At 39.9% G+C, this 12825-nt stretch overlaps 1 protein-coding gene across 4 annotated transcripts in view; it reads left to right on the top strand.

Annotated features, from left to right (window-relative positions):
* Positions 1-12825, top strand: part of agbl4 (AGBL carboxypeptidase 4) — a 429765-nt gene that overhangs the window by 339546 nt on the left and 77394 nt on the right. For all 4 annotated transcript variants that reach the window (XM_039811721.1, XM_039811718.1, XM_039811719.1 and 1 more), the window contains one exon: positions 4692-4731. In XM_039811721.1, coding sequence (XP_039667655.1) covers positions 4692-4731 — 40 coding nt within the window. The remainder of the gene's footprint in view (positions 1-4691; positions 4732-12825) is intronic.

Consider the following 12825-nt stretch of genomic DNA (forward strand, 5'->3'; position numbering starts at 1 on the left):
TGTGTTTATGGTTCACAGGGGCAGCAGTGGGACTGGATGCAGATGCTTGTTTCCTGTATGTGACCTCATCAAGAGAGCAGGACACAGCAATAATTAATGCTCTTAGCAAGCTGTAATGTCAACGTTGCATTTAGACAAGAGGCCAGTAACCCAACATACTCATATTAAGCAATTTTCAGCTCACTGGTTTGGTTCTGGTTTTCAACTTTTACTGTTTGGTTTCACTCTCACCGCTCTCACAGCATTGTTTGCAACCAGCAGGCAGCTGTTTTCAGCAGAAAAGCACCAGCAACAACAGACAGACAGAGTTAGCGACTAGCTGTGGAGCATTTAGCAGCTAAAGAGCCAGATATTTCCCTCAGGAGTTGGTGGAGAGTAAAACAGAGCTGTGTGTAAACATTGGACTTACCTTTAATGGTGACACACGACTCCAAATGAATGCTGATGTTGCTAATGTGCTGTATCTGCTGGCTGCGTAAATACGCAACGGTTTGCTAACAAGTTTGCCATTTCAACTTAAAAGGTATATGTCAATGCTATTTTCTGCTTGTTTGCACCAAGTGACCAAACAATTATTTTCACTGTTGGATTCAGTGTACCTTTGTAATAGATCATGGTTCTCAACCTCTTCAGTGCAGAATTATTTAGTACTACAATAACTAATAATAATAATAATAATTGTATTATTATATTGCATTGTCTGGAAATAAACCTTCCCACACAATATAATATATCCTGCTAATCAAGTTCTTTCTTAAAAAAGAATGAAATCTGTGAAAGTAGTTGGATGGTGGCTGTGTAATTTAGCCGTATTGGCTTTAAATTAATTTGAAATGAGCTACAAAATGATGGCTGGGATTTTAGTTACTCTCCCCTCCCCGCTGACTCCTCTGCCTTTTCTCCTGTCCTTCTACTTCCTCACTTTCTCTGTGATAACAATCAGCAAATATGAAAAGTAAACTCTGGAGGAAATGTTGGCAAATGGGTTTTTGGTAGATTGTGCATGAATATTTAATTTAGTCATAAAGTAGGGGTTTAGTGCATTAATGGCTTTTCCGCTGCTGTCACTCCGTTTGACCCCCTCCCCTTCTTCTCCGCTTCCCACCAAGATTAGGATGGTGGCACAGTTTGCTATCTGCTGATTGGTTCCATTAATGACCATCTTTATACTGATTAGACCATTATAGATTTCTTTAGGAGGGTGGGGGTTGTCAGACTCATATTAGAAGACTATTTATTAAATAAGAAGAAAAAAAAACAATTCTAGCAATATTCAAGACTGGGTAATTGAAACTAATAACAAGAGAATCTGATAAAGACATTTCTGGAGAAACTGAGCAGTTCATCTTTTAGTCAGCATATCAATTTTACATTGGTTTGAAGCAGGTTTGAAGTCTTCGCAAAATGACTTCTTTCCACTTATGGAGGTAAAGATTGAACTTTATCAAGATCTGCACTCATAGAACATCCAAGAATAGAAACACTGATGCCGGCTTCCTGGTCAGACATTATGCTTTGAAGAATAAAACTGAATTCTCATATTACACTGTAGCTATTTTAAGATAATTTGGGACTCCAGTCCATTGGTGTGTAGTATTGTTTACTGTGCTACTGGCCACAGAGCCCCAGAGTCCAGGCTGGCTGGCTAGACTACCGGACAGCTGGAGTGGCCGTCACCTCTGGCTCCCAACTGCTTCCTTGTTTTTTGACCTAATAACACTTCAACTGGCAGGTCCAGTCTAGATTTACCTGTGGTAAACGTCTGTGTGCCTGAGCCAGACATGCTTTTTAAATAATGATTTACCTTCTTGAAGTTCTATAAATAATATAAGTATGACCTGCATCAAGTCAGTCTGTTAAGCTTTCAGCCATAAAAAAGTGCAGTTTTGTGGCATTCAAATACCAAAATATCTGACAGTCATTTTATTTCCAATGTAGTGAACCTGAATAGTAAACTGATCAATCATTTACTCAATAATAAATTCTTTATTGTGGGTTTAAACTGTTACAGTGGGTGTTTTGTCATTATGGTAGTGAGAGGGCAGTGGCTTCAACCAGGGTGTGATCCCTCGGCTCTTGGCTGTGTTTGATAAAGATTAATTCAATCCTATTTTCTGCCCTGAAATGCTTTTGATAATGTAATTCTCTCTGTGTCAGATCCTCCCTTTCTTTGTGTGTGTGTGTGTGTGTGTGTGTGTGTGTTTTTGTTTTGTGTGTGTGTGTGTGTGTGTGTGTGTGTGTGTGTGTGTGTGTGTGTGTGTGTGTGTGTGTGTGTGTGTGATTCTCTCTCTCTCTCCCAAGGAACACTAAGCACCTTATCCATGTTAAGGAGTAACAAAAGCAGCAGGAAGAGAGAGCAGTGGTAGTGTGTTGTAATTCTCTACCACAGATTCATTGTCTGTGTAAGTAATGGCAGGCTGAACAGCGCTCACATTTTCATCTGCTGTGCTGTGCATAGAACTGAAGAGCCAGTAGAGGGCGCTTCAGAATTTAATCAACCTCTTCCATTTCCATAAAAGTTTGGACAGGACAGATATGCAATGTTTTTTTTATTATACACTTATTGTTATTATTATTATTATTATTTAGTACTGTAGTAGTATACAAGTTTATTTATGTACTGTACAGTATCCTTCACAAAAGACAAGACATGCAAAAGTATGAACATTTAAAACAAAATCTGATAAAAGATGGAAAAGAGTTTTAAAAAGATGTGTACTAATAAGGGATTTTCTAAGTTAGTTCAGTCAGAGTAGAATTTGCTAAATAAATCTGAATGTACAGTACATGTAGTGTTTCTACTATATACAAACATATTTGATGTAGTTTTTTTCTGGTGTAGTTAAAGGTGTTAAATTTAGCCAGCATCAGTTGTTCTAATTTAATGTTTTGTCCCCTGAACAGCAGCAGTGAGCAGAACTAGCGATGTAAATGTTATTGATTCCTGCTGCGGCTCCATATCTGACTGACTGTAGAGAGTCAGCGGCCTCCACAGGTGGTAGTAGCAGAGTATTTGTGTGTAAGAGAGAGTTGGAGGTTGGGGCTGGAGGCCATATGGTTGTACGTGTGAGTGAGTGAGTGAGTGTGTAGTGGTGGACTGTATGATCTCCGCTTGCTCTTCTTTTGTTGCTCTGTGTCTCGCGTTGTCACAGTGACCTCTACTGCTTACAGTAGTCACCCTCTCCAGCATCCATACCTCCTCAACCACGCACAATACTCTAGAGCCATATCTTTACAGGTAACCTGCAGCCCGTACTGTGCTGGTATACATATTTTACAGGCAAAATAACATTCTAGCATCATGTTACTAGAGCATCTTCCTACTAAGGAAGCATCTTGTTTCTTTTCTGTCTTCCCCATGCTGAATGACCTTCCCTCAGTCACAGTACAAGCATCATTGGCCCTTTTCGGTACTTGACTTAAGACTCAGCTCTCCAAAACCCTCCACCACCCTTTCTGCATTGAGAAGTATCCACATCTTTCTACATGGGGACTAGATGTCATGATATCTTGGCCGTTCTCGTCTCACAAGAGTCCCCCAAATTTTATGAAAATACAATACTAAATAGTCCTTAAACATTATATACAAGAATAACTCAAATTCAGCACACACCAAACCCTAACATAACCTATAAAGATATTTTTGTTCTCACCTTTAACCCTTAGAAAAAAAATTAGCTGATAGAAAAAATGTCAGAGCACTATTCTCATTAATTTTGCATTGTTTACTATGACTACAGTGTTGGGGAACTTGTATTTGAAGTTATTCCATAGTTGCACTCAGTGGACCCCATTCCACTCATATTGTATATTATAAGTCAGCCTGAGTAAGAGCATCTATCTAAAATAAGTGATTAGTAGCCTATCAGAAAGTCCCACTCCAGGCAACACTGTATGTAAGCAGAGAAGGACTCTGAGTATGCTGAGAGTCTCTTTGCTTATCCCTCTCAGCAACTGGTTAGTATGGTGCTTGAATATTAATGAAATCTGGTCCTAAAAGCCAGCTTTGACTGTGACCTAGCCACACACACACACACACACACACCACACACACACACACACACACACACACATCCTTCATCCTTTCCTAGTATGTGAAGATCTTCTTTCCTGAGGGACTGATAGATGAGGAGGGCTGAGGTGTTGATTACTGCAGTGCTCAACAGTCAAGTGTGTGTCTTGTAAGTGTGTGTGTGTAGGGAAGCAGCAGGTTAAAGAGAGGGGTAGCCAGCTAGCGCCTCCTCTAGACTTCTCAGCTGCTGGAAACATCAAGTGTAAAATTGCACACTCTTTCAAACACACTCGATCAAAACCCATGAGGTCACACTTACACATGCACACGCACGCACGCCGCTTTGCACACACACACACACACACACACACACACACACACACACAGTTTTGGGGATACTGCTCTGAAAATATAGTTGTACAAGCTTGTATATTCTTCACATTGGATGTTGAACTACACCAAGAGTTAACTTAACATAAGTACAGTTTAGTTAAGCGGTTATTTCAGAAAAAAAGAGGTACAAAGGGTAGGTACAAAAAGAGGTACTACTGGTACAACTGAGCAAACTAAACCAATATGGTAAAAGTGAGATTAATTAATAGACTTCCTGCAAGAATGTAAGATAATTGATGATCATTATATGACATTTGTCTAACTTTCATCTCTGTTTTTCTTCCAGCAACAACGGCGTCTAGACCTGTTAACCATCACCAACTCTGGTAAGTCCCTGAGAGCTTATGACTTCACTTTCACCCCCAGTCCACCTCTCTACTACAACACCACTCCACCACTGATGTAAAACTGCACTGTGATGCTCCCATAGGAAGCTTAGCAACAGGGTAGTTTCCATCTTTTTCATGTGGCATGATATGGATTTGCAAAAACATACTAGTAAAACACCCAGTGTAATTTCCTTTAACCCACTTCTAGATGCTAAAAGGGTTACGAGCTGTTTTCTGGATGCTGCTACACAAACATAACTGCACAGTTGGGTAGTAGAACAAGCACAGATACCATGGTGCTTGTGCTTTGCAAAAACCCTGAAGCAAAAGCACTGCTGGTCAGTTACTTGAGCTACTCTATGTGTGTTAAGTGATGCTGTCTTATGATGTGATGTATTCAATGTCAGAACTATTGCCTTAAAGCTTTTATAATGGGATAATATGGAACCCATGAATTCAGTGTTGTAGTCACACAAGTCATTAGGGCAAACGTGTGCCCTCAAGGCTATGCTACATGTGCAAACATCCTTCCATGTGTTTGTTTGTGTTGTAGAAGCAGTCTGTCGACCATATGGGAGACATACTCGTTTTGGGATTTTTAAAGGTCCCATATTGCAAAAAGTGAGATTTTCATGTCCTTTTTTTTTGCGGTGCTGTATGTTTTTTAATATGGGACCTTTAAGTGATTAATCAACAGGTCCGATATCAATGTAACAGTAATTGTCAACTGTCACAATACTTCTGACAAAGCTATCAAGTTCTTCTTAAATTTACGCTAATGTAACTGGTTATTAATCCATGTTGATGAAGACATCCAAACCAGTAAATATGTTTGTTTTGATCTTATTAGTTTTATGAAGTTTCTCATTATACTCTACTTAAGTGCCAGACTTTGTGCAACACCTAATTGCAGTATTTGTGTGACTGTATGCAAGTGCATGTATGTATGTCTTTATAAGTGTGCGCAAATTGTTTGTTTGTGTGTCTGTATGTGTTTAAAAGTTGCTACATGGGATGTAATGTAGACTATGTGTTTACAAGATGTTTTCACATCCATCATCCGCATATGCTCCTGAAACCCTCTGGTATACCCTCCGGTCTGAAATGATGTCATAAACTCAACTGAAATGCTTAGATGGTAGAGCAGCTGCACATATGTAGAGGTTTATTCCTCGAAGCAGAAGGTCCAGGGTTCGAGTCCGACCTGTGCCGGTTTCCTGCATGTCTTCCCCTTTCATATCTCAGCAGTCTTATCCATTAATAAAGGCAGACATGCCCATAAAAAATAATCTTAAAAAAAAAAAAACACTCACTTAAAACTCACATAAATACACATCTAAAGTATATCACATGTACTATTAAAACAATATCATAAACATTTCCTATACTTTATTGACCAAAAATATGAAAAAACAACTGCATCTTTTATGTGCACATCCCAAAATGTTGGCATATACAAAATGTGATCCCTCTTGCATGACACACTGTTAAACACTCATGCTCTACCAAAACTGAATAACATATATACTGTACAGGATCAAAACTACAGCATTATTTATTATTTTATACAAATTTAGCAGCAGTTTTTGCATTGTTTGTTTGTTAAAGGAAAGATTTTACATGTAGTTGCACATATTTCAGTAAAGAACACAAATATAATACTTTATCTTTATAAGTTTGTATACTGCTCATTTTCAGTCTGCATGTGAGAGGTAAAATATGTGTACCATTTTGTGCAAAGTAGTTTGAATTGTATGCAATATGCACCTCAAACTCGTACATCTAGCAGTCAGACACGCATATGGTGCTCCAAGTTTGACTGGATGTGGATCAACACATGGTCACAAAGTAGTTGGGCTTTTAGAAATCTATGCCAGTCTCTTACTGTAGAGAGGCAGGTGCGAGAGCGAGGGACCCGCTGAGATGGAAAGCAAGTAGAACTTCGAAAAACGGAAGAGGAGAAACAGATGGGGACGGCAAGGAGGATACCAAGACCCATATGTCTAAAGTATCTGGATGATCTAATATGCTTTGATTAGAATAATGCTTATGTGAGGCTCATGGAGACCGGGTTAATTTAACAGGTTTACATTGCAGCTGTTCCTCAGGCTCTGGACAGAATCAAGACTTGCCCCTGGCCTTCATATGAAAGGATTATATTATCATATAGAAGGATATGCTATACAACTTATTTGAACCAATATATTACCAATATCTAAAACACATGATTTAAAAATTTGGTTAATGATTTTCATGACTTTTTAGATCCAGCCGTGTAAGCCCAGCCTCTCTGTGCTTGCTCTTCTTTTGTTGTGTTGCACAAAGTGAACTTTAAGCTCCTGCTGCCTCAGAGTCCTCTGTAGGGCCTCATTACACAGTAGTGTCTAAAAAAAAGTCGCTAAAAAAACAAAGTAAATGAAATCTTATGCTACAAGAAAAGGGAAAAGCAAAGGGATCTGAATGCTTTGCAAAGCAGCTGTACTCACCAATGTTATTTCAATTTGACTCTCTCTTTTTTGTTGGTTAGCCAGTATGCAGCAACAAACATTAGCACGTCATGGTCTGTTAAATGAGGCAAAATGGCACAACAACCGGAGTGAAGTCTTTCCTTTTGCTACACAGTTTTACTCAGGTGTTAATAACATGTCCTGTAAAGTTGATATTCTCACAGTCACCATCACATCCCACTGAATGAATCTTAATACATCTTAAAACTTAACTTTTAGGCATCTACTCCTCGTTGGATGAGCTTACATTATATTCCAGTCAAACTCCCCTCCTCCTTCAGGGTTTAGTCTACACTTATGGAGGGGCCCTTGATAGACTAAAATAGCTTTTAATTATTTCTCACTGAAAGGTTTCTTCCTCTGACCAGTGTAGAGCTCAGTGTGCTGTGTAAATTATTGCAGGTCATTATTCAGGCTATTGTTAACGCGTGGCCTTGAAGGGAAGTCTATTATATTCTTGACTTGGCAGACATATTTTATCCTGCCCTGCTGCTTATTACTATTCACAGTAGGTGAGCGGGGACACACACACACACACACACACACACACCCACACACACACTGAACACGATGAAGGTTATTATGATGGCTGTATGAAGAGCAGGTGAGGCTTTCAGATGAATGACTCTGATAGGGAAACACAGGCAGGACACCCTCTCCTTATCCCTGCAGATTAAAGGAGTTTCCGCTCCTTCGCTTCTATTCTCCTTGTCTTCCTCTCTGTCTCTCTCTCTCTCTCTCTCCGCTGTTGACACTTCTTCCTCTGCTCGTTTGACTTAGCATCTCTCGTTATCAACTCTTATTTATTAGTGATCTTATATTATCACGTTGCCCTTTGTCTCTGCCCTTTTTGTGTTGTATTATTCCCTCCTTTCTCTATCCCTCATTCACCTCTCTTCGTCTTGTCTTCATAGCGTGGACAGCGGGAGGAATCACAGGGTGTGAACAAACTAATAGGCTCAAGTGGCTTCATAACGTGCTGTGTGCGAGAGAAAGAAAGGGATTCTGCCCCTGCTGCTCTGTTGGCCTCTGTCTCTAATGGCGTTCATTAGCTACTCTAAAGAATGATTCACACGTGTGTTCAGACACGTTATTGAGTGTATATGTGCTTTACATAAAGCCTCACATAGTGGAGAACATAGTGGTATACCTTTACTCTATCTTTATCCTTTCACACACACGTGGACACTCACTCCCACACACACAGACCCACTCAAACCTCACTCGGCCCTCCTTTAATTGGACACTTGAGCAGCGCACGGCTGCATCTGGCTCCTGTTGAACACAGCCTGACATTTCAGACTGCTGACCTTTCAAGCCCCGCCACAACTAAATAATGATTAGTCCTGGCAACTGTTCCACCACAGCAGCGGCCAGGTACACACACACATGCACATGAGCATGTGCACATAACCGCGCACACAAGGGTTCAGGCAGCACAAAACAAAACGAAAAAAAACACCTGCACGGAAAGCTTTGTCTTTTCACAGTGAGAAAATGGGGTGCAGACATTGATTTTAAAGGCCATTGTCATTCTTTTAGGTTATCGATTAGATTGTCCTTTTCCATATCTGCAGTCAGCACACCCAATAATGTGTTGTTCTAAATTAACTCTGCTTGCCTCTGTTTAGTTTCTCTTTTTCCCTTTATGCGCTCTCAGCATTACAGTGGAAAAAAAGGTCAATCATATTCATGAGATCCGGGCAGATTTGAGAGGATGTGCATGTGTGTGTGTGTGTGTGTGTACTTGTGCACACATATGCTTTTAGGTTTGTGCACAGATGCGTGCAGCGTGTGTGTGCATCTAAAGCAATGAAGAAGCGTGGCGATAATAGGCAGTTCTCAGATCTCTCTTCTCACTTTCTTCTTTTTCACTCTATACTTCTCTCTTTGTATCTCCATTTCCCTGCTGTCTCTGGCAGAACAGAATAGAAATGATCTTTATTAGAGCCTCTCTTTCTACAGATAGTCTTTGTTTCCTGCTTTGCTCTCTCCAGCCAAAACCACTTTACATATCTGTGAGGTCAAAGGTCATGTTTTGCACAGCCAGCTGCTCACAATCAAACGCTGTGTGTCTGAATCTTCCATTCTATACTGTGGAAATTGAAGTATTTAAATTTAGCATGAGAGTGGCATGAGTACAATATGAACAAGATTATTAAGTATGGACACGATGGTCACAACCATAATAATTTCAGCCTTATTGTTTCCATGGAAACACATCAATTCAGACATCAAAGCAGGGAAATCAGCAGCTCACGTTGCTAAAGTCCAATTTGAATGCATTTTTTGAGTCCAGGATACATTGAATGCACAAACAATAAAAGCATAGCTAAAATGTACAGTCTTAAACAGCTTCCCAAATCTCCATTCTTCCTACCAGTGTGCATCAAATTACAAAACTGAAAATGTCAAACTGTGGTGGTGGTGGGTACAGTAAGTTTATCACATAAACCCAATTCTATTAGTGAGTGATTCAATAAATATAATTAATTTGAATGAATGTGCATTGTGCTGTAAAAATCCCTCACCCTGCAGCAAATGTGTTTGGCAGCTATAAACTAACCTACAAATTTAGATAAACAGCCATGATGTGGAGGTTAAGTTAATACTTTATCTTCTTACAATAGGCTATGACTGATGAATGAAAATTACTGATCTTTTTCACACTTTCACCAGTACAGTAGACATGAAAATTAGGTTTCTTACCAGGATGGCACTTACAGTTGCTCAAATTGCCAGGAGGAGCAACAGTTAATAAAACAAACACACCATTAGGAAAATATAGGAGCCGTGGAAATTGTTTTGGCTGTTGATAGCCAGGGATAAAAGCTCAGCCATCGGCAACAAGTTTGTTGTCTGCAAACCAAACGTATAATTAAAAACATTTCAATGTAGAAATAAAAAGTTGTTATTTTTGTTTATGTGCAAAATTGAGTTTTAGACTCCCATGACCCTTGCCTTCTCTCCTAGAAGGAACCAGCATTAACAGTGCCTTTCTACAGACAGAGGTTTCTGTAATTTACACAATGCACCAGTCTGGCCTTCTCTCAGCCATTTAATAGCTTCCATTTCTTCAGATGAAAGTCTCTGGGCAGCCACCCAAACAATGTAGTGATATATCATGTATTTATGTCTTTGTTGTGGTGGTGCTGTTGTTTTGAATGTGATGTATTTTTCTAGGTCCTCTTGCAAATTGCACTCATGGAGTTCTGTCATATTGGTGTAGTAAGAGTTTCCATCCCGCCTCTAAATCCTATGAAATGCTTCATGAGACACAAGGAGAATATTTAAAGTCTCTTTGGTGGTACTATTACTGTTTGACTTGGAAGAAAACAGGTTTGTGTCAGAACCAACATAAATCTTTCTTTCTTTATTCTTGCAGATACATTACATTTAACCCCTCTTGTTCAGCTCTACAGACTTTCATCAGCCAATTTTTATCTGCCGGACTGATCCCCCCCCTTTGAGTTACGCTGAAACTGACACTGCTTCATTAAGCTCTAATTCCATCCTGATTTACTTCCGTCTTTCTAAAACCACACATCTTAGAGTTGAGCAACAAAGATCTAGCCGACATAGTAGTTGCAGTGCTGTGTATGCACCCATCTTTAGCGCCGTTTAGCCATGCTCTCTGTATTTCCCTGAAATATTACTTATGACCTTATCACTCCTATTAAAATAGAGGAAATTCCAGGCCTCCTTTAATTGTTAAAAATAAAATAGCCAGTGGCAGCAGTATATCTATGTACAACACACATATACCATTAAGTTTGTAAGGCATGAAGGCATAGCTTTTGGAGCTCTTCTGCTGTCCTTAATACTTTAAGCAAGTGTGAGCTATTCTTGCACATTCTTCCTACCCGAACACCTAGTGCTTTTTTTAGACAGTATTTCTTTCCAGCCTGAGTTGACCCAGGGGAGGGGGAAAGGTCTGAAACAACCTGTATGCAGCCTGCTGATTGCTACCCAGGCCTGTGGTACATACCTGAGCTGATAGAAATCTCTGGGTGGCTCGATCACTGCGTGGTTGACTGACTTTCAGGCTGGAGAGCTGCAGAGATTTGTTTTTAGTGGAGCACAAGACTTTAGGAGCGAAGGAGGTAGGGAAGAAGAAGAAGAAAAGAACATCATTTATATAAAAAAAATACTATCAGGCTTTTGTGTAAATGAGCAGCTGTGAAAACAACACTTCCTATTATTGCCCTAATTATATCCTTTCTCTGTGAATTTGCATATTTAATCTCCCTCCTCTTTATAATGGGGGACTATGCTTCCATTTTGATGTGGTTAAAAAAATGCATAAAACAAACAAAGAAGGAGATGAAGGATGGGAGGGAGGGAGCTTCATATTGACTATTTTCCAGTTGATTTTGTTGAAGGCTTCTCAGCAGCGTAGCTAAATAAGCAGCAGCATGCTAATGAACAGTGAACGAGTGTGATAATTTACCAGACAAAGAATGGAGGACTGTGAGAGATAGGAACCAGAAGGAAAGGGCAGCACAATATTGAAAATATTCCGAAAATATTTGTCATTAAAACAATTATTTAAAACCTGTCTCTGGTCTATAGGCCTGAAGGTTCCTTTTGGCCAATCACATAATACTAATGCTTAGAGTAAATATTCCCTTAGTCGCAAATACCGTAATTTCACGCACTGTACACACAGTCAACCATGTGTTTCATGTTTTTGCATGCAGAAAAGGAGAGAGCGTGCTAAACTCAGAGGACAGTAAATGACAAGAGAGAAGCATAGACTTTGTCTGTCCTCTTTCTAAAAGGGCAATGTGACGAAGGCAGTAAACAGGCTGTGGGCTCTGAGATTATTTCTTTTTCACCAGCAGAGCCACCAGTGTTGCTGAGCACTGCTGTGGAGCAAATCCTCCTAGAGAGGACTGATTGGATTTTTGTTCCAGGGAGCCTTTTGTGTTAGCAGCATAGGGACTAGATAATAGAGGTTGATGCCACTCTGTCTCTGTGTTATGGCTGGTGGATTGAGTTTTTGGGACTGTGTGTGTGTGTGTGTGTGTGTGTGTGTGTGTGTGTGTGTGTGTGTGTGTGTGTGTGTGTGTGTGTGTGTGTGTGTGTGTGTGTGTGTGTGTGTGTGTGTGTGTGTGTGTGTGTGTGTAGCCAGGATATCCGTCTCTCTTAACAACCACTACATGTATATCATATGTTATTCACAACCTATTGCATCCTCTTTGCTTCAGAGCCTATAGGATGCTAAATATTGAAATATATGGGCGATACCTGTTACTAATAGTAAGACTTTACCGCTAACATGAATTGTTAATATGGTAACCTGTCACTCTGCTAAATTGTTCATATGAAAATATTCTGTGCGTACGTTGCCAGGAGATACTCGCTGCCATGGTCAAGGTCATTATCAGCCTTTTTCTCAGTCTGTGCCTCAGTCCTTCTGTCAGAACTACGTGTGGAGCATGTATACCCAATGGGTGTGTATGTTGAAGACTGTATTTATAAATAACAATGTTATACATTATTGATTTCCATAGGGAAATTTGAGTTCTAATTGCCCTGCTTTCACTGGCAGATCAGCTGTCAGGTTCAGCTTTAGAACAGC

Source organism: Perca fluviatilis, chromosome 9, assembly GCF_010015445.1.
Source record: "Perca fluviatilis chromosome 9, GENO_Pfluv_1.0, whole genome shotgun sequence".
In the NCBI taxonomy this organism is placed as follows: domain Eukaryota; kingdom Metazoa; phylum Chordata; class Actinopteri; order Perciformes; family Percidae; genus Perca; species Perca fluviatilis.